The sequence below is a fragment of the Balaenoptera borealis genome, assembly GCF_965194805.1.
Source record: "Balaenoptera borealis genome assembly, chromosome: 13".
In the NCBI taxonomy this organism is placed as follows: Eukaryota; Metazoa; Chordata; class Mammalia; order Artiodactyla; family Balaenopteridae; genus Balaenoptera; species Balaenoptera borealis.
Window position 1 is genome coordinate 106,533,507 of NC_138870.1, and position 18,483 is coordinate 106,551,989.

The 18,483-nt window shown below is 61.7% G+C and overlaps 1 protein-coding gene across 7 annotated transcripts in view; it reads left to right on the forward strand.

The window, feature by feature from the left end:
* The window catches only part of SHANK3 (SH3 and multiple ankyrin repeat domains 3), a 53,610-nt gene extending 35,971 nt beyond the window's left edge, over nucleotides 1–17,639 (forward strand). For 4 of the 7 annotated variants that reach the window (XM_082351464.1, XM_082351466.1, XM_082351465.1 and 1 more), the window contains 3 exons: nucleotides 180–264; nucleotides 4,658–6,908; nucleotides 15,084–17,639. In XM_082351464.1, the coding sequence (XP_082207590.1) occupies nucleotides 180–264; nucleotides 4,658–6,908; nucleotides 15,084–15,675 (2,928 nt within the window). In that variant the 3' untranslated portion in view covers nucleotides 15,676–17,639. The other 3 variants (XM_082351468.1, XM_082351467.1, XM_082351470.1) reach the window with 3 other exon arrangements.
* Nucleotides 17,640–18,483: the final 844 nt, after the last annotated feature.

Genomic DNA, 18,483 nt, shown 5'->3' on the forward strand with positions numbered 1-18,483 from the left:
GGAGGCAGGGCCTGGGCCTGGCTTCTGGGTCAGACACCATGGGAATTAGCACTGTTGGAATTAGCACATGGGGTGTCTGATATCAGGCTTAGGAGGAGGATGGGTGGGGCTGGATGGGCAACTGGGGACCCCAGTGCTCTGGAACCTCCATATACCCCCGCCCCCTCCAACTCTCACAGTCACTGTTTGAGCGCCAGGGCCTCCCAGGCCCAGAGAAGCTGCCAGGCTCCCTGCGGAAGGGGATTCCACGGACCAAGTCTGTAGGTATGGCTGGGCTGGGAGCTGCATGGGGCTGGAGGACTGGGGCGGGGGCTGGAGTGCGTGCGGGGCTGGAGGACCCTGTCTCTCCCCACCCTTTGACTGAGGTTTCCGGTTTCTCTCAGTCCTGCCTCTTCCTGGCCCCAACCCAGGAATCTCATTTTTTGTGGACGTATATGGTGGTGGTGGTGGGGGGGTGTCAGTCCTTCCCCCAACCCAGAGATACTTTGCTGAAAGATACCCTTGAGGCTTCTCGCCGTCTGTCACCCCCTGCCAGCGGGCACCCCCGTCTGTACTTCCCACAGACACCAGCATCCCCGTCCCTGGGTCTTCCATATCCTACCTGGCTGTGCCCCCTGCAGCCCGAGTACCTGTCATGTTTCTGATGCTAAGCTACCCTCCCCTTGAATCTGCCCTCTCCCCTCCCCCCGGCACCCCAGTTATTGCTCTATATCTCTCCTCTCCTTCACAGCCAGTTTTCTCCAGAAGTCACCCATACTTGCTGTCTCCCATTCCCTGCCTGCCTCTCGGCCTGTTAGGGAATTGTCCATACCTGAAACTGAAATTGTTCTCACCAGGGTCACCAGTGGTTTCCAGGGCATTCCTCCCAGTGGACCCGTTTGATTTTGCTGCCCCCTCCTCCATGAAACTTTCCTACCCAGGGCTTCTAGGACAACACTTACTGGCTTTCCCCTCAGTTCTCAGGCTGGACCTGTTCAGTCCCCATCGCTCCCCTGCAAGATGTGGGTCCTTCTCAAGGCTATGTCCTTAGCCTCTTTGCCTTCTGCACCTGTCTCCTTGGGGCCTCATCACGTCTCGCCCTTGGCCATCTCCTCTCTTGTTGACCCCAGACTGGGTCATCTAATAAGCCCCGCCCACTGGCCCTCCCGCTAGGCATCGAGGCCCCCTTACCTGCCCACCTGTCCATCCGTCCACCTACACACGTGTCTCGTTTTCTGTCCATCTGTTCACCCACTGACCTTTCCACTCGTCCATCCATTTGTCCCTGTGTACCCCACTGCTCTGTGTTTTACACACACTGGTTCATTTAATACTTGCAGTAACCCTGCTGAGGTAACACCATCAGTACCTCTAGATTATAGATGAGAAAACCGAGGCAAAGAGGTAAAATGACTTGCCCAAGGTCACACAGCTGCCTTACCTGTCTTCTATTCACTCATCTGGCCAATCAGTTTCCGCAAACCCAGTCCCTCTTTCACCCCAGGGCCCCTGCTGATGGATGCACACTCCAGGCTGATGCTGGGCAGGGTCTGGGGGCTCCGTTGGAGGAGGTGACGTGTCTGCGGACAGCTCAGCTCAGCAGTTACCTGGTGGGGGCAAAAGCACATTTACTAGGGAGCACCAACCATGCTCGGGTGTCAGGAAAGGCCGGGGGTGTGTGTGTGTGTTTGGGGTCAGATATGCAGGATGAGTGGGGGTTTCTGAGAGAGAATGGCGTGAATTGCTGACAGCAGTGGTCCTTCAGAGGCCGCTATGGGTCATTTCTGTAGGTAGGAGGGTGGGGGAGAAGACACATGAGACTGCAGCTACTTTGGAGCCAAGAGGCACTCCCCCCTCACCTCCCTGGCCTAAGCCCTGGGCATCCTCTGTGGTTTCCTCCTTATTCTCTGCCTCCCCGGACAAATTAGGGATGGTCGGCTTCCTCACCATCCTCGCAGCCCTGCCTGGCCAGGCCCCGTTGTCTTGCGCCTCAGCGTCTGGAGGCCACAGCTTTGGTCTCCTCTTGACCTCCTGCCCCGGCTTCACCCTCTACTCCGTCCCTCTGGCCACAGGGGGCTTTCTACACAAGATACCACCTCACATCCCTAGAGCTGGTCCTCTGTGGGATCTGCCTTGCCTTGGGGCCCTGAGGCCTAGCCCCAGCCCTCTCCTGCTTCTTCTAGGGACCTTTGTCTCTGCCTCCCTCTGATTTACATCTGCCAGGACCGGCTGTTCTCCACCTGCCCTCACTCTGCCTGGATGGCCCGTCCCTCAGCTCCACCCAGTCTCAGTACTGACCACCGCTGGTCCGCATCTAAGTGCCTGTCCTTCAGGCTGTAGGCCTCTCAGTGGAGGTTGCCAGCTGTTCCCTGCCCACCCTCCTGGGCCCTCCTGTGCTCAGTCCATGGGTGGCTCATCTTTAATCCCTCTTGCCCTAGCCTGCCGCCTGTCACCCACTTGAACGCTGGCTGAGGTGTCAGACTCCGGGGCTCTTACCCCTTGTCCTGGCTCTGTGGCCCTGGGCACACATCTCAACCCTTGAAACCTGAGGGTCCTGATCCATAAACATGGGGACCATCTAGTGCCTACCTCCTCAGACCACTCTGAGGTTCGCACAGAGGGCTGTACTCACAGGCTGAGTACTGAGTAACTGCTCATGGTGATAGTAGATGTAGGTCCTGCATCTTGAGGCTGGTGCGCAGAAAGTGCTGGAGAAATGCTCACGGCTGTTATTTGGGCAGCGGCCCCACCCGCTCTGTATCAGAACGGATTCCCATTTGCATCACAAGGAAAGTGACTTGTCTTTACCCTGGGTCAGAACGTGGCATGCTGACCCTCCGGCGTGTTCCAGGTGCACTAGCTTGTCCCACGTAGCTCCATCTCATGCACAAGCTTGTGGGTGTTGAGCTGCGTTTATTTGCTGCGCAAGAAATGCAGCAGGGAGGAGACCCAGGCCGAACCTGGCACAGAATCTGTGTCCAGCAGTGGGGGTGGAAGGCTGGCCTGAAAATGACGGTGATGATGATGATGATGACGTCGACCTCAGCCACCTTCCTGGGGGCGCTGCTGGGGGCTCAGCCCTGTGCTATAAGCTTTAAATGGCTTCACTTTGCACTTCAGTGGGAGGGGGCAGGTCTCCAGAGACGAGGAAACTGAAGTGCCAAGAGGTTAAGAGGTATCAGGCAGGAAGTGGCAGAGCTGGAATTCAAGCCTTATCTTATACAAAAGCTCCCCCACGCCCCATGCCCCTTGCTGTGCCGGGGGGTAGAAGAGCTGTTATGCAGGACACACGCAAACAGTGTGGGGTGGGAGGCCTGGTGAGCACTGTGGTGGCCAAAGGAGGAGGTGGTTGGGAACAGGCAGTCTGCATCGTCGTGAGTTCATAAAAATGTGACCAAGCCCAGAGTGAGGCCAGGTGTAGATCCCCAAGGAATTGTTCCAGAGACCTGTGTGTCAGCACTGAGGAGCCACTCCTCCACTCTCCTTGGATTGGGCCTTCTTACACCTGCAGCCTAACTGAACACACCTGCAGCACAGGTGTACGCATTGTGTACACAGGAACACTCGGGAGGTCCTGCCCCGTCCTAGCTGGGCGGCAGGACAGTGGGGGCTCTGAGCGCTCCAGCCCTGCCCTCGCACAGATCCTAATGACAGCTGAGTGCGGCAGGAAGTAGGGTTCACTTTCAGTCTGTGTTGTCCATGAGAGAACTGGGGCGTAGAGGGGCTCAGGGCCTGGCCTGGGGTCACACAGCCAATAAGGAGTGAAACTAAAACACGTGTCAGGTGCTCAGGCTGCCGTTCCACTGCAACCCTCCCTCCCTCCTTCCGCCCAGCCTTTCTGAATTTCCGCCACTAGGGCTATGGCAGCGACCTCCTGGCGGCCTCCCCCAGTCCAGTGCCCGTCGGTCTCTGGGGTAGAGCCTTTCAGGACTTCTCTTTACAAAGCCTCCCTCACCAGGGCATCGGCTCTCTCTCTCCCCGGCCACAGCCCTGCTGCCCCCTTGTCCACAGCGTGTCACTCCTGCTTGGGAGATCTCCCTCTCACTTCTGACCATCTCCCTTCTTCCCGCCTCTGGTTGCCACCAGGGCCTCCCAGTGACACCTGCTTGTTCCACTGCTGGTGGTTCTGAGATGAGGCCTTGCTCAGTCTTGTGTGCGAAGGCCTGTGCCAGCCACCCCCTGGCCCTTCTCTGTAGTTCTGTCCCCACGACTGGGGGTGGGCCTGCCCCTGCCCTTCTGCGGTGTTGTCTTTGGGCCCTCTCCATGTCCCCAACCTGAGTAGGCAGAATTTGGGTCTTCTGTCACAGCCTCCGCTGGGGGGCCCTCCTCTCCGCTATATCTGAACGGATACCTCTCCCCAGTCTCTGCAGGAGCCCTCCCGACCCAGCGGAGACGAGCCCAGACTGGGGATCTTGCTTAGATCCCCTGCTCTGGGATCCCCGTGTCTCCCCCTGATCTCACCCTAGCGCCCACGCCCACCCTGACTCCGTCCTCTGGCTGGCGGCCAGCACCTCCCGCGGATTTCGAAGGCGCCTTGGCGTCCGGGACATTGGCTGCCCTGGGGTGGGGGGCGGGGCCGGCCTGTGCAGACGGGGAGGGCGGGCGCCTGGGTCGGGAGGGGCCTCCTCGAAGGCCCCTGGCTCCTGGGCCAGGCTCACCGGGGCCCCTCTGTCCGCAGGGGAAGATGAGAAGCTGGCGTCCTTGCTGGAGGGGCGCTTCCCGAGGAGCACGTCGATGCAGGATTCAATGCGCGAGGGCCGAGGCATCCCGCCCCCGCCGCAGACCGCACCTCCGCCCCCGCCCGCACCCTACTACTTCGACTCCGGGCCGCCCCCCGCCTTCTCGCCGCCGCCTCCGCCGGGCCGCGCCTACGACACCGTGCGCTCCAGCTTCAAACCCGGCCTGGAGGCGCGCCTGGGCGCGGGCGCCCCGGGCCTGTATGATGCCGGCGCGGCCCTGGGGCCGCTGCCCTACCCGGAACGGCAGAAGCGCGCGCGCTCCATGATCATCCTTCAGGACTCGGCGCCCGAGGCAGGCGACGTCCCCCGGCCCCCGCCAGCGGCCACCCCGCCGGAGCGCCCGAAGCGTCGGCCGCGGCCGCCCGGCCCCGACAGCCCTTACGCCAACCTGGGCGCCTTCAGCGCCAGCCTCTTCGCGCCGTCCAAACCTCAGCGCCGCAAAAGCCCGCTGGTGAAGCAGCTGCAGGTGGAGGACGCGCAGGAGCGCGCGGCCCTGGCCGTGGGCAGCCCTGGCCCGGCGGGCGGCAGCTTCGCCCGGGAGCCCTCCCCGACACACCGCGGGCCTCGGCCGAGCGGCCTCGACTACGGCCCCGGAGACGGGCCCGGGCTCGCGTTCGGCGGCCCGGCCCCAGGCAAGGACCGGCGGCTGGAGGAGCGGCGGCGCTCCACCGTCTTCCTGTCTGTGGGCGCCGTCGAGAGCAGCCCTCCCAGCGCAGACCTGCCCTCCCTGCAGCCCTCCCGCTCCATTGACGAGCGCCTGCTGGGGCCCGGCGCCACCACCGGCCGTGACCTGCTGCTGCCCTCCCCTGTCTCCGCTCTGAAGCCATTGGTCAGCGGCCCGAGCCTTGGGCCTTCGGGCTCCACCTTCATCCACCCGCTCACCGGCAAACCCCTGGACCCCAGCTCACCCCTGGCCCTTGCCCTGGCTGCCCGGGAGCGGGCTCTGGCCTCCCAGGCGCCCTCCCGGTCCCCCACACCTGTGCACAGCCCTGACACCGAGCGCCCTGGGCCCTTGTTTGTGGACGTGCAGGCTCGTGACACCGAGCGAGGGCCCCTGGCCTCCCCAGCCTTCTCCCCGAGGAGCCCAGCCTGGGTTCCTGTGCCTGCTCGCAGGGAAGCCGAGAAGGCCCCCCGGGAGGAGCGGAAGTCGCCGGAGGACAAGAAGTCCATGATCCTCAGCGTCCTGGACACATCCCTGCAGCGGCCAGCCGGCCTCATCGTCGTGCACGCCACCAGCAACGGGCAGGAGCCCAGCGGGCTGGGGGCCGAAGAGGAGCGCCCGGGCACCCCAGAGCTGGCCCCGGCCCCCCCGCAGTCGGCCGTGGTGGCAGAGCCCCTGCCTAGCCCCCGGGCCCAGCCCCCTGGCAGTACCCCAGCAGAGGCCGGGCTGGGCCAGGGCAGCTCAGAGGAGGAGCCAGAGCTGGTGTTCGCCGTGAACCTGCCGCCGGCCCAGCTGTCCTCCAGCGATGAGGAGACCAGAGAGGAGCTGGCCCGCATCGGACTCGTGCCGCCTCCTGAAGAGTTTGCCAATGGGGTCCTGCTGGCCACCCCGCTCCCTGGCCCAGGTCCCTCGCCCGCCACGCTGCCAGGCCCGGCCTCAGGGAAGCCGAGCAGCGAGCCGCCCCCTGCCCCCGAGTCCGCAGCGGATTCGGGGGTGGAGGAGGCCGACACGCGCAGCTCCAGCGACCCCCACCTGGAGACCACGAGCACCATCTCCACCGTGTCCAGCATGTCCACCCTGAGCTCGGAGAGCGGGGAACTCACTGACACCCACACCTCCTTCGCCGACGGACATACTTTTCTACTCGAGAAGCCACCAGTGCCTCCCAAGCCCAAGCTCAAGTCCCCGCTGGGGAAGGGGCCGGTGACCTTCAGGGACCCGCTGCTGAAGCAGTCCTCGGACAGCGAGCTCATGGCCCAGCAGCATCACGCCGCCTCCGCCGGCTTGGCCTCTGCTGCCGGGCCTGCTCGCCCTCGCTACCTCTTCCAGAGAAGGTCCAAGCTGTGGGGGGACCCCGTGGAGAGCCGGGGGCTCCCCGGGCCCGAAGACGACAAACCAACTGTGATCAGTGAGCTCAGCTCCCGCCTGCAACAGCTGAACAAAGACACCCGCTCCCTGGGGGAGGAGCCAGTTGGCGGCCTGGGCGGCCTGCTGGACCCTGCCAAGAAATCGCCCATCGCGGCAGCTCGGTGAGCAGGGCAGTGTGGGGAGGGTCCTGTCCCCTGTCCACGCCCGCCCCGTTCTTCCTCTCGTCCTTCCACGGCTCCCTCTGTTCCTCCTCCACGGCCCATCCTGTCCCATCCCTCACCTGTCCGTGGCACCCACCCCTGTGCTCCTCCCGTCCGCATCTCTGTCCTTTACCTGGCCTTGCTTTATCTGTCTGAGACCGAAGGCTCTTTCAGCGATCTGAAATATCAGGGGTTCTGTTCTCTCTATCCCTGTTGGTGCTGGCAGTGGGAGCTGGGCACCCACCGAGACCCCGGCTGGCCATGAGCGCCTCCACAGCCCTCCTGGAGGCTCCCTGCCCCGGGGTCCCTGCGCTCTCACTCTCACACCTGACGTAGCTGCCTCTCCTACCATCAAGGGTCGTTCTCTGGCCCGCTCTCAAGTTGCAGCTCGCCCCCACTCCCACCCCAGCCACTTGGCTTCTCTGTGGCCACATGGCTGTCTCACGTGGCTGGTGCCATCTTTCCTTGCTTCGCTTTGTAGCTGCCTTGCTTCCTTTTGAAACCTTGAGTACACTGGATCCTTTTCCTCTTAGGACCCACCACCAATTTCCTGTTTTCTGCCCCAGAAACATTTCTGTCTCTCAGCACCACCTCAGAGTCCCTCAAACACAGATCCCTGTGCGTGATTTTCAAAGTGCATCAAGAAGCCATTCTCAGGCGGAAATCATGCCGTTTCTCTGCACCTCCATCTGCCCTCTCTTCTCCATACCTTACCCGTTCCTCTGTTCTCCCCGCCCACTTCCTACACAAGGTGGGGACTTAAAGAGGCCACACGGTGCCCTGGAAATGGGGGGAGGCACTGGCTTGGGGGGAGGGGCCAAGCAGGGGGCTGGGGTGCTGTTCCGGCTGGGCAGAAGCTGCCAGAGCCTCTGGGCTCATCCCTTGGCTCTTTCCTTGAGGACCTCATTCCCAAGGCTCCGCCCCCAAGGGGTACCTCCTCGGGCCTGTGGGCGCCATGCTTGCTGGCGGGAGAGCTGGTTCCTGCCCACGAGTGGTCTGAGGCAGAGCTGGTCGTCCCCTGGCCAGCCCTTGTCTGCCTTTGCCTTCTGTGCCCCATAGGCCCTCCCCCACTTCTGGCTTTGTGGGTAGCACATGGGGTGCCACCTCCTGACCTAGTGAGTCTTTGCTGCCAACCTCGGAAGGCAGAGTTCACAAAGCAGTGAGGAATGCAGGTCTTACTCACAGGGGCTTGTCTGGTCTCCTTTCTCCCAGCTGAGGACTCGGAGGATAAGTGGGGGCTTGGGAACCTGCTGCCGCCCCCCCCGAGTGGTTCGGCAGCGCCGCCCTCCAGCTCCCATCACCCCAGGCTTGCGCTGCGGCCCTCCCCTTTTCACCTCTTCCAACTCCCAGTTGAATGTGAAAGCCCTCTTCCCAGCAGGGCGATGTTTAAAGTGCCCTTCGAGGGGGTGTTAGGGGTGTGGCCAGGAGTTCCCAGTTGGAGTGAGCGGCCCAGGTCCAAGGCCTCTGAGGAACGGAGGGTGGGGATTCCCTGATGCAGCCTGGACCAGTCCCCATCTTCGCTCTCTGTCTCTCCCCGCCTCCACCAGCCCTTCCTTTCCTCTGTGCCCCTTGGTCCTGATGAAAATTAAAGCCATTGACAGCGGGCAGCACAGTGCCTGGCACAGTGCAGGCCTCAATAAAACATTTGCTAAACGTACGAAAGAACAAAGCTAAATGCAAGTGCTGTCTTTTGTGATCTGAGGTCTAGGGAGGCGGCTTAGGACAAATGCCACAGAAGGACAGACACTTGGTTGAGGTTTGCCGGTTGTCGAGCCCCTCGGCCGAGCTCAGGAGAGCCCAGGTGTTGCCTTAGCTCTGCTGGCTCCCGTGGTGCAGCTGGGCAGTCACAGGGCAGGAGGAGGTGGTCTCTGGGCTGGACCTTCCGCCACGTCCCTCACGGTCGTCCTCAGCATTTCCCCTTTGTCACGGCGAGGCTCTCTTGTCCAGTGGGTCTGGGTCATGCCAGAACCTGTGTTTGTTTCCTTTCTTGGAAGTGGTGTGGGGGAGGGGGCAAGGCCAGCAGTTCCAACCTTTGCATCCCATCTGTCCTGCAGGCCCACTGGAGAGTGAGCCTCTTTCCCTCAGGAGTTCCTGCAGAATCCCGGCCTCCGATTGGCTTCGTGTGGATCCCCTGCCTCCCCTGAAACGGGCACTGGGGTCAGGGAGACATAGGGCTGCTGTTGGCCAGGCCTGCCTCATATGCTATCCTGGGAGCCAGGGCATGGGGTCAGCCAGAGCTACCGGATGGGTGCTGAGTGAGGGGGGCGGGTATCCAAAGGAAAATCAGGTGCTGTTCCCAAAGGTACCAGATGCCGGAGAGCCTAAAACAAGAGACTCCCTGTGCCATGGCATTCACCAGCTTTAGCACCTCGCTTTGTTGCCCTGGATTCCAACCCTCAGCAGGTTGCATCTGAGTTTGTATTCTTGGACAAACCACTTAACCTCAGTGGACTTCAGTCCCACCCCTGTGAACTGGTGAGGGTGACCAGGCACTCAGCCAGGCCGGTAGGGGGACTCTTAGGGTCCTTACGGGAAAATGAGCGCTCTGCACTGGAGAAGGCCAAGTCACGTTACTTCATCTTCAGAGCCATTCTGTTCGATGGATAATAATATAATCTCCATTTTCCAGACAATAAAATTGAGGTTCTAAGGAGATCCATTCCAGCCAGTAGATGGTGGCATCTGACCTCAAGCCCCGCTATCTGTCCACTATAATCTGGAGCCTCCGTCATTAAACCCCTTCTAGTGACAGACACTGTGTTTGTGTGCAGTAGTTCCCCTCACACAGAAATGCATATGTGTTCATTGTGTAGACCGAACCTTTGTTTATCAGTCAGGCGTATAACGAACAGCACGTGGATTCTGAAATTACTCGCAGTTGAGCCCAGCCGGTGCCGCTTGACAGGCCCAGCGACGTTACCCGTCTGCCCTGCCTTTCCTTCCCCACCTCCCTCCACATTCCCTTCTGCTCCTGTTCACACTTCCTTCCTTCCTTCCTCTTATTCCTCTTCCTTCTTGCCCGCGGACCTGGGTGAAACCATGGCCCTCTGGAGTGGGCCCCACTGCCTGTCCTCGACCCTTCACTTCTGGCCACTGGCGGGCGGCTGAGCAGGAGGTGCTGTGGCCACGTCCAGTCAGCCCCGCATGTGGCCGGCAGTGGCTGTGTTGCCCGTCGGCGCTGCTGGGCAGCTCTTGTTTTGCCGCCAGCAGTGGCTAGAGTCTGACACTCATTTCTCACGTAGTGATAAAAGTGCTAGTGATACTGTCTTTCAGAGACATGTCCGAAGTGCAGGAAGTTCTGATGTCCCGGTGGGGCTGTGACCTTCCCAGGATGGATCCTAGCTGAAGCCCTAGGGCAGTTGCCACGGCCACCCAGTGGGTCACACCCCTGTGCCTTGTCCACTGGCCCCCCATGTGTTCCCTCGCAGGCCTGCCCCTCTCCTCACCCGACAGGCACCACGAGAAAGGAAGCGCCTGCTCTGCCCACCTTCCTCACTGACAGCTCAGTCTAGGCTCTGGCGTCCTTTACCCGCAAGACACTCTGCGGCCCGAGATCTAGGAAGATCTCAGAAGGGGAAGGGGAGGTTACCCCTTATGTCATGGACTTGAAGCTCGGCAACTTGTGGAAATGCACTGGGGCCATCCAGAAGGCCCATGGCCTTTGGCTTTTTGGAACTTTGATCCCAGACCATCCACCTCTTTATGCTTCTAGCTTTGGGTCTAGCCTGATAGGCAGAACATTTGTCTGCTCAGAGCCCCACATCTGCTCTGAACTCCCTTTGTCTTCCAGACCCCACGGTTGGATCTGAATCCCACATGTGGTCTGAGGGCCACATGTCTCTGAGCCCCACAGCAATACTCAGTTTTGCTGTGGCCCTCAGTTTTACACCTGTCTGACTGTCACATCTGATTTTACAGAAAAGAGTTCATGGCGAAATAGCTTTGGAAACACAAAGTTGATGAGGTTTCTTTCCTGCAGTACTTCTCAGAACTTTTGATGTGCTGTGTGCTGTGGTCTCGGACAGCTTCTTTAGTAGATCACTAATTAGCATCCCACTGGAGATGCACGTTTCTGCGATGGTGGAGAAACCCTGCCCTAGGGACCTACTGTGAGCCCGTCCTGCTAGCACGTCTGACAGGGATCTGCATAAAGCCATGCATGGCTGCAGGTGCCTCAGGGCTTGTTCTTTTGAAACTGGACCTGTTGTGTGCTGGCCAGTGCAGGGCACAGGGGCCAGGCTGTGCTCTGTCCTTGCGGAGGTCCTCACAGGTTGGGGACCTGTGAGGTGTGTTCGCAGGAGATGTGATCAGGGCTTCAGGGGTTCACGGAACTCTGCTAGGGGAGCGGGAAGGGGTCACAGAGGAGGGGTCATAGGGGCATCTGGGTGCATCAAGGTTGGAGCCATGACCTGGTGTGGGCGGTGAGAAGTTAGGGCTGGAGTGAGACACGGAGACCAGAGAGAGTGCGATGGGACGCTCACAAGCCCGTATATAGTTTGTGCTCCTGTTGAGGATTATTTCCGTTAATGAGGCTCTTAAATTTCAAAAGGCCACAGGCCTAGACCTGCCCTGCGTGAGTGCAGTGGCAGAAGCCTCCAGGCAGAGACCAGGGCCGGAGTGGGCTTTTTCTTGCCTGTTGGCACCAATGGGTTGACAGGCAGTCAAGCCTGAGAGTGACATGTCACATTGTTTTTGTTTTGTAACATTTTTTTTCAGTGCATATTGTGTTCCTGGCTTTGAGCTAGGTACCAAGAGTCAAGGATAACAATTAGGAAGTGAGATGAAAGGTCCTGAGTGGGACCATGAAAGGTCTGGATCCAGAGGTGGCTGGGGGTGAGGAGGAGGGCCAGGGTTAATGCTGGGAGTTGGTGACATATCAGCCATGGGGGTGAAAGGATGGAGCAGCTGATGGTGGCTCCCAGGCCTCTGGGGCGAGGGAGAGCATGTTTGGAGACCCCAGGAGAGGTCTGGGGAGAGCTCAGGAGAGAGTGGCTTGGCTTCACATGTGGCATTCATGAGCACATCGGTCACAGAAAAGGGTGGGAGCGGATGACATGGCCTGGGAGAAGGTGTGAACTAAGAGAGGAACCTATCTAGGAAGGAAGGGGTAGAGGAAAGGGTGCCTAAGAGGGAAAGCAGCGGACAGGTCAGCAAGGGGATTCTGCTGACAGCCTCGGTAACTGCAGGGCGAGGGGTGGGGGGGCAAGACCAGGCCTCACTGGTCGAGGAGTCACGAGGAAGCCAGAGACACTGCAAGGTTCAGACACTGGTGGGAAAGTTGCTGGGGAGTGTGGAGCCTGGCTGAGACGTCTGGAGGAAGAGCGGAAGGCACCCAGGGGTGCTGGTGCCTAGCGAGGTACCCCATGTTAGAGAGTGGGTGGCCCAGAAGCCCTGTGGGAGGCCGGCAGGGGTTGATGTGGCCATGCCATGGTCAGAGCCTGGCTGGGGAGGCCGTCAGACAGCTCAGAGTGGTGACGGACAGCGATGGCTCTGCAGAGGTGGTGTGGAAACATGTGGACCTTGACCATGGATGCTCCCAGGGTGCCTGGCCTGGGGCAATGTGGGAAGTTCCCTGTTCCCCAAGGGGAAGGGGAGGAGGAGCAGACGCCTGGGCCGTGGGCATCCCTGGCCACTCCCTGCTATGCCCTGGGGTCTTGGCAGGGCAGCCTTAGGGGTGTGACCGGCCCGCTCCCCTGCACTCCAGTGGATCAGCCCCTCACTCTTGGCACCTCCTGGCACCAGCCCTAGCCTCTGGCAGGTGCCCACCTCCCCACACCCAGTATCTCCCCTCGGCAGGGCCTCCCTGGTGCTCCTGAGCCGGTCTGCCCTCATCCTAGGCCTCCAGCTCACCCCCTGCCAGGGCTCCAGACCCTGCTCCGGGGGACTCTGGGGGTGGGCCACGCAGAACTCCATCCTGAGGTGCAGGTCCCCATGCCAGGGTGGGATGCGTGAGGGCCCGGGGTGGCGGGAGGGGAGCGCTGTACTGGGCCCAGCCCCCCAGCGCTGCTCCCTCGCCCTCTCCCTAGCAATCACCACCACTTGGGCGCCCTCCCCCACCCTCCACTGCCGCCCCACTTTGCTCCGAAACCCAGGCGGTACCATGGAGGTCAGATGTGGGAGAGGGGAGGGTTTCTTCTGGTGATTGCTGCCTGTTCCTTGAGCCCATCACCCCAGGTGTCCTTGGAGTCCCCCTCTGCTGGGTGGGGGAAGCATGGTCTGGCCTCTTCAAGAGGCTCTGCTCTGGATCTGAGCAATTGGGCAAGGCAGCAGGGACAGAGGCAGAGGAGAGGGAGCCAGTGGAAGGCAATGGAAACCAGGTTGAGTAGGAGGGACAGAGCTGGATCTCCAGGGGGAGGCTGACCTTGCACGGGTGAGACGGGAAAAGACAAAACCTGCTTTCAGGGGAGGAAGGATGCTCAGGGTGCCCGTGCGGTGTGGGACAGGGACCAGTCAGGATGGCACAGAGGTGGGTGGGGGAACCCAGGGGAGGGGTCCTTAGCCCAGTGCGGGCAAGGGCAGGGAGAGGGAGGTGGGATGGCAGCTGGAGAGAGGCCCTTCAGGCAGCAGCAGCACAAGGGGACACAAGGCATCCCCAAGTGCCAGGGGTCTGCTGAGCAGCTGCCACACAGGGTTCTTAGTAAAGCCTGTGGATGGACACCACTGTGGTCTGCACTTCACGGACCAGGGAACAGGTCACAGGGAAACCAGGAGCCCACCCAGCTCTGCCCACGTCGGGCCTGCACTTTCCTTCCTCCAGCAGCTCCAGATGTGTTCCCTCCCATCGCACCTGGGCCCACTGCACCTGAATTCCTCCCTTACTGGGTATCTGGCCAGGGGGTCCCTGCACCTGGCTGCCCTCACTGTGGTCGTGACTGGGGGCCGTGTGCCTGCTTTGAGGGCCTGGGCCGCTAACACTCTCTCTCATTGCTCTCTCCTGCCCATCTGCATGTGGCTGCTCTGTCTAGCTGCGCGGTGGTCCCGAGCGCCGGCTGTGTAAGTGAGCATGCCCATCCCATGCCTCTCACTGTCCGTGCGCTGCACCTGCCCGCCTGGATCTCTGCTCTGCGTGGCTTCACGGGGCTTTGGTGCCACTGACGGCCCCATGAGGCTTCCCGTGGCCACAGTAGGGGATAGGGAAAGAAACGGGGTGGAGGTGGCATGGGATCTAGGAGTGGGTTTTCTCTGGAGGGGTCCCCCCAGCCAGGCTTCCCACCATGGCCATGCTGGGGGGCGTGGCGGGGCTGAAGGCCTGGGGTCCTATCAGGTGATGCTGGGAAGTGAAGACCCATCTGTGTGTTTGTGTGTGTGTGTGTGTGTGTGTGTGCGTGCACATGTGCTGCTGTGTCACTGTCATGAACAGGCCACTGCCACTCCTGCCACTGCTGCTGCATGTATGTAACACACGTGGGTGTTACTGCTGCTGCATGTATGTAACACACGTGGGTGTTACTGCTGCTGCTGTGTGCTGCCCTGTGCGGGGAGGCCGCGTGTCATGGGTGTGTTGCCGCCTCACGCCTGTCCTGCACGTGCCGCTGCTCTGTGTGGGTGGGAACGCCGCCTCGTGTCTGTCTCAGACCTCATGGGCTTGTCCAGTCTTGTGCTGCCACCAGCCTTTATCACGACTCAGCCAGCCCTGCAGGCAGCCCAGGTCTTCCTGGGTCTCCTCGTGATGACAGAGGGGGAAGTGGTGTGTGGGAGAAGTGGTGAGGGGTCTTGCCAGAGTCTTACTCTCCAGGGTGTGGGTGGACGGGGCAGTGTCCAGAGCCGGTGTCCCGGGCTGTCGGAAATGCGGTGGGAAGCCCTTTGCCCCAGCGGCTGTCTTTCCTCCGGCAGCCTGCTCTTGGAGCCCGCAAAGAGTGGAGGGGGCCAGGGGTTTTACTCCTCACGGTCCGTGCAGTCTAGGGCCCCCCCTCCCCCAGCAGGGCACCGGCTCTGACTCTGAGGACCAGGCCAGAGTAACCACAGGACCCTACCCTCCTTTCTTCCTCTGGCCCTAAGGCTACCCACCGAGTCCCAGGCCGCCCCCTCCCGCCCCCGCCCTCCCAGAGTCCTCCTGGCCGCTGGCCCCCGCCCCTCCGCCTACCCCCACCTCGCCTAGTGCCCCTCACCTGGCCTTGACCCCCTCTCCCTCCGCAGGCTCTTCAGCAGCCTCGGTGAGCTGAGCTCCATCTCAGCGCAGCGCAGCCCTGGGGGCCCGGGCGGCGGGGCCTCCTACCCGGTGCGGCCCGGCGGCCGCTACCCAGTGGCGCGGCGCGCCCCGAGCCCAGTGAAGCCCGCGTCGCTGGAGCGGGTGGAGGGGCTGGGGGCGGGCGCGGGGGGCGCGGGGCGGCCCTTCGGCCTCACGCCCCCCACCATCCTCAAGTCGTCCAGCCTCTCCATCCCGCACGAGCCGAAGGAGGTGCGCTTTGTGGTGCGCAGTGTGAGCGCGCGCAGCCGCTCGCCCTCGCCTTCGCCGCTGCCCTCGCCAGCGCCTGGCCCCGGCCCCGGGGCCCCCAGCCCGCGCCGGCCCTTCCAGCAAAAGCCCCTGCAACTCTGGAGCAAGTTCGACGTGGGCGACTGGCTGGAGAGCATCCACTTGGGCGAGCACCGCGACCGCTTCGAGGACCACGAGATCGAGGGCGCGCACCTGCCGGCGCTCACCAAGGACGACTTCGTGGAGCTGGGCGTCACGCGCGTGGGCCACCGCATGAACATCGAGCGCGCGCTCAGGCAGCTGGACGGCAGCTGACGCCCCCCCCGCAACCCACGCCCCGGCCGCGCCCTGCCGGCAGGGCCCCCCACCTCCGCCCCCGGGCCGCGGGCTCGGCCCGCCCCCTAACCCCCACCCCAACGGCGCCCGGGGCCAGGAATGTTGCATGAATCGTCCTGTTTGCTGTTGCTCGGAGACTTGCCCTGTACATTGCTTAGTGCCCTCCCAGGCCGTCGAGCCCCACCCAGCACACGGTCAGGAAGGGCGCGGGCCGTGGGGCGGGGCGGGGGGCTGGAGCGGGAGGGGGTTGGGGACGGGGGTGCTCCGGCCTGACCATCTCCCGCTCAGCTCCTGGTGGCTACTTTCCCAGAGGGGGGAACCTAGTCCAGCATGCAAGGTCAAGACACACCTTGGTGACTCGGGGGGAGGGGGGAGACATTGGGGTTCTCGGTTGGGGGCCAAGGAGCCCCCCTGTTTTGCATATTTTAATCCACTCTATATTTGGAACGAGAAAAGGAACAAATATCTCTGTCCTCAATAGCTTCCCTTCCCCTCCCCTCCAGCCCCCCAGTGGTTCCGCTGCGGCTGCCCAGTCTTCCATCTCTGGCCCCTCAACTGCCACTGCCACCCCACATGGGGCGGGGGACGCTCCAGCTGGTCTGGGGTTGGCCAGGGTCCTAGTAACCCGCCCTGGGGCCCCGGCTGGGCCCCCTCCCCTCGCTGAGCTATAGTGTGCCCCACCGACCCTTCAGGTGCTGCGTGGAGGAGGGGCGGCAGGCAGCGAGTCCTGCTGGGCACTAGCAAGGTCAGATCGCCTGGGAGACCGTGGCCCTGGAGTGGGGGGTGGGAGGGCAGGGCCCTGGCACCCGCCCCCAGCTATCTCTCTCGCAGGGTCCCTCCCCAGTAGGGGTCTAGCCTCCTCCCCACGCTGCTGGGCGACTACAGCAAAGAAGCCTCCCTGCCTCAGACCTGAAGTCTCCAGTTCCGCCCTGTGTGTGTGCGCACATGTGCGAGTGTGTGAATCTCGGGGTGCGACTGAGTGCATCGGAGCCCCGCGTGTGCCTGACTGGAGAGCGGTCCCTAGGGGCCACTCTGGACTAGTGTAGGGGCTTCGGAAGCGTGCACAGGGTGCGTGCATGGGTGTGTGCCTGTGAAAGCACCCCGTCTCCACTTCCAAAGAAAGTCAGAGGTCGTCTTGCACCCTGGGACCTGCTGTCTGCCCAGCCTGGCCCTCCAGAGCCTCGCCGAGCCTGAGTGCGCCTTCTTGGTGAAGGCTTGCTGCTTGGGAGAGGCCCCCGAGGGCCCCTGGAGGCAGTGCTCCCCCCGTCGGGCTTCTAGGGGGGATCATCGGGGCAGCCCTAGAGTCAGGCCACTGCGAGCCCTGGGGAGAGGCAAAGAGCCCAGCAGGCACCCCAGCCCCCCTTACTGTGACTCCTCACACTCAGCAATGACCTGTGGGGTGGGGGGCCCGGGACGTTTTTAAACCTAGGGTTTGGAGTCTGGACTAAGCTCCATCCACGTCACTCACAAGTTTCTGTTTATATTTCTAGCTTTTTTTAATAAAAATTAAAAAACCCAGAAAACAGAAGTTTTCACAGCCCAGGGACCTGGCACGCCGGTCTGTGCCCACCCGCCCCGCCCCCGGCCCGCCGGCCCCATTCCCTGGGCAGATTCACACCCAGTAACCCGTTCACCAACAGACCAGGTCACACACACGGCGGCAGTCACTGTAACAGACTGCCACATACACACTCGTCTCACACTCACCTGTGGGTTTTTGGTTCCGTTCAATTTGGGTTTTTAACTTTACAGGGTCAGTTCTGCTTCACCCCTCCTTTTGTATGGAGTTCCAGCTGGGGGATTTCACCCCCTGCTCCAGTCCTGAGGCCTCCTGACCCTGACGTTGTGATACACCCCACAGAGATCTATGTTTCTTATATTATTATTATTATTGATAATAATTATTATAATATTATTATGTAATAAATTTATAAGAAATGAAACCACCTCTCTGTTGCCTGCTTGAGGAGGTATCGGGAGCACAAACTCTGCTGTCCCTTGGACAGCTCACACAAACCTCCCCGGCCTGGAGCAAGCACTCAGCCCCACGCAGTGATCACCTGCAGATCCCTGTCTCTGACCCAGTCTCTTTGCTGACCTCCATGCCCACGTGCCCGGCTTCTCCGTGCCTCTCTCTCTTTCCGAGGCCTGCTGGACCTGAGCCCATGCTTCCTGAGCTGGAAGCTTCGCTCTCTGCTCCCCAGCTCAGTGAATGACACCCCCTGAGCTGTAAGTCCGGTTGTCCTCCGTGGCCTCTGTCCACTCTTCCCCCTGGTATCCAGTTGCCCCTAAATTCTGCTGCTCCTGTCTTTGAACCCTCTTCTGTCCATCCCTGCTTTCCTGCCCCCAAAGCTTCTGCCCATGTTCAGGCCTTCTCCCCTCTGAGCCAGCTGCCACCAGCCATCGATGGGGCAAGTGCTGTGTGGCACCTGGTGGGGGGTGGTAGCTCACAGGAAGGGCAGAGGCACCTCAGAGAGTGAAAGGAGGAGGAACAGTGAGGTGAGAGGGCACAGGAGACCCAGAGGGAGCCATGGAAGGGTGGAGACTGCGGGGCCCAGGTCTGAGGGAGGGCCAGAAGCCGCAGAGGTGGGATATCAGACCAGTTGGGCACCAGTCACCCGGTGGGGTTTTAGGAGGGGCAGTGGGTGCAGAGCCTGGCCACGCTGGGTCAAGGCGGAGTGTGAATGTGGCACATGCAAATGTAGACCTCGATTCAGGATGGGGCCTGGGCGACGCCTCCCGGAAAGCGTGAGGATCCCGGGAAGAGTAAGCACGGTGGATGGAGTG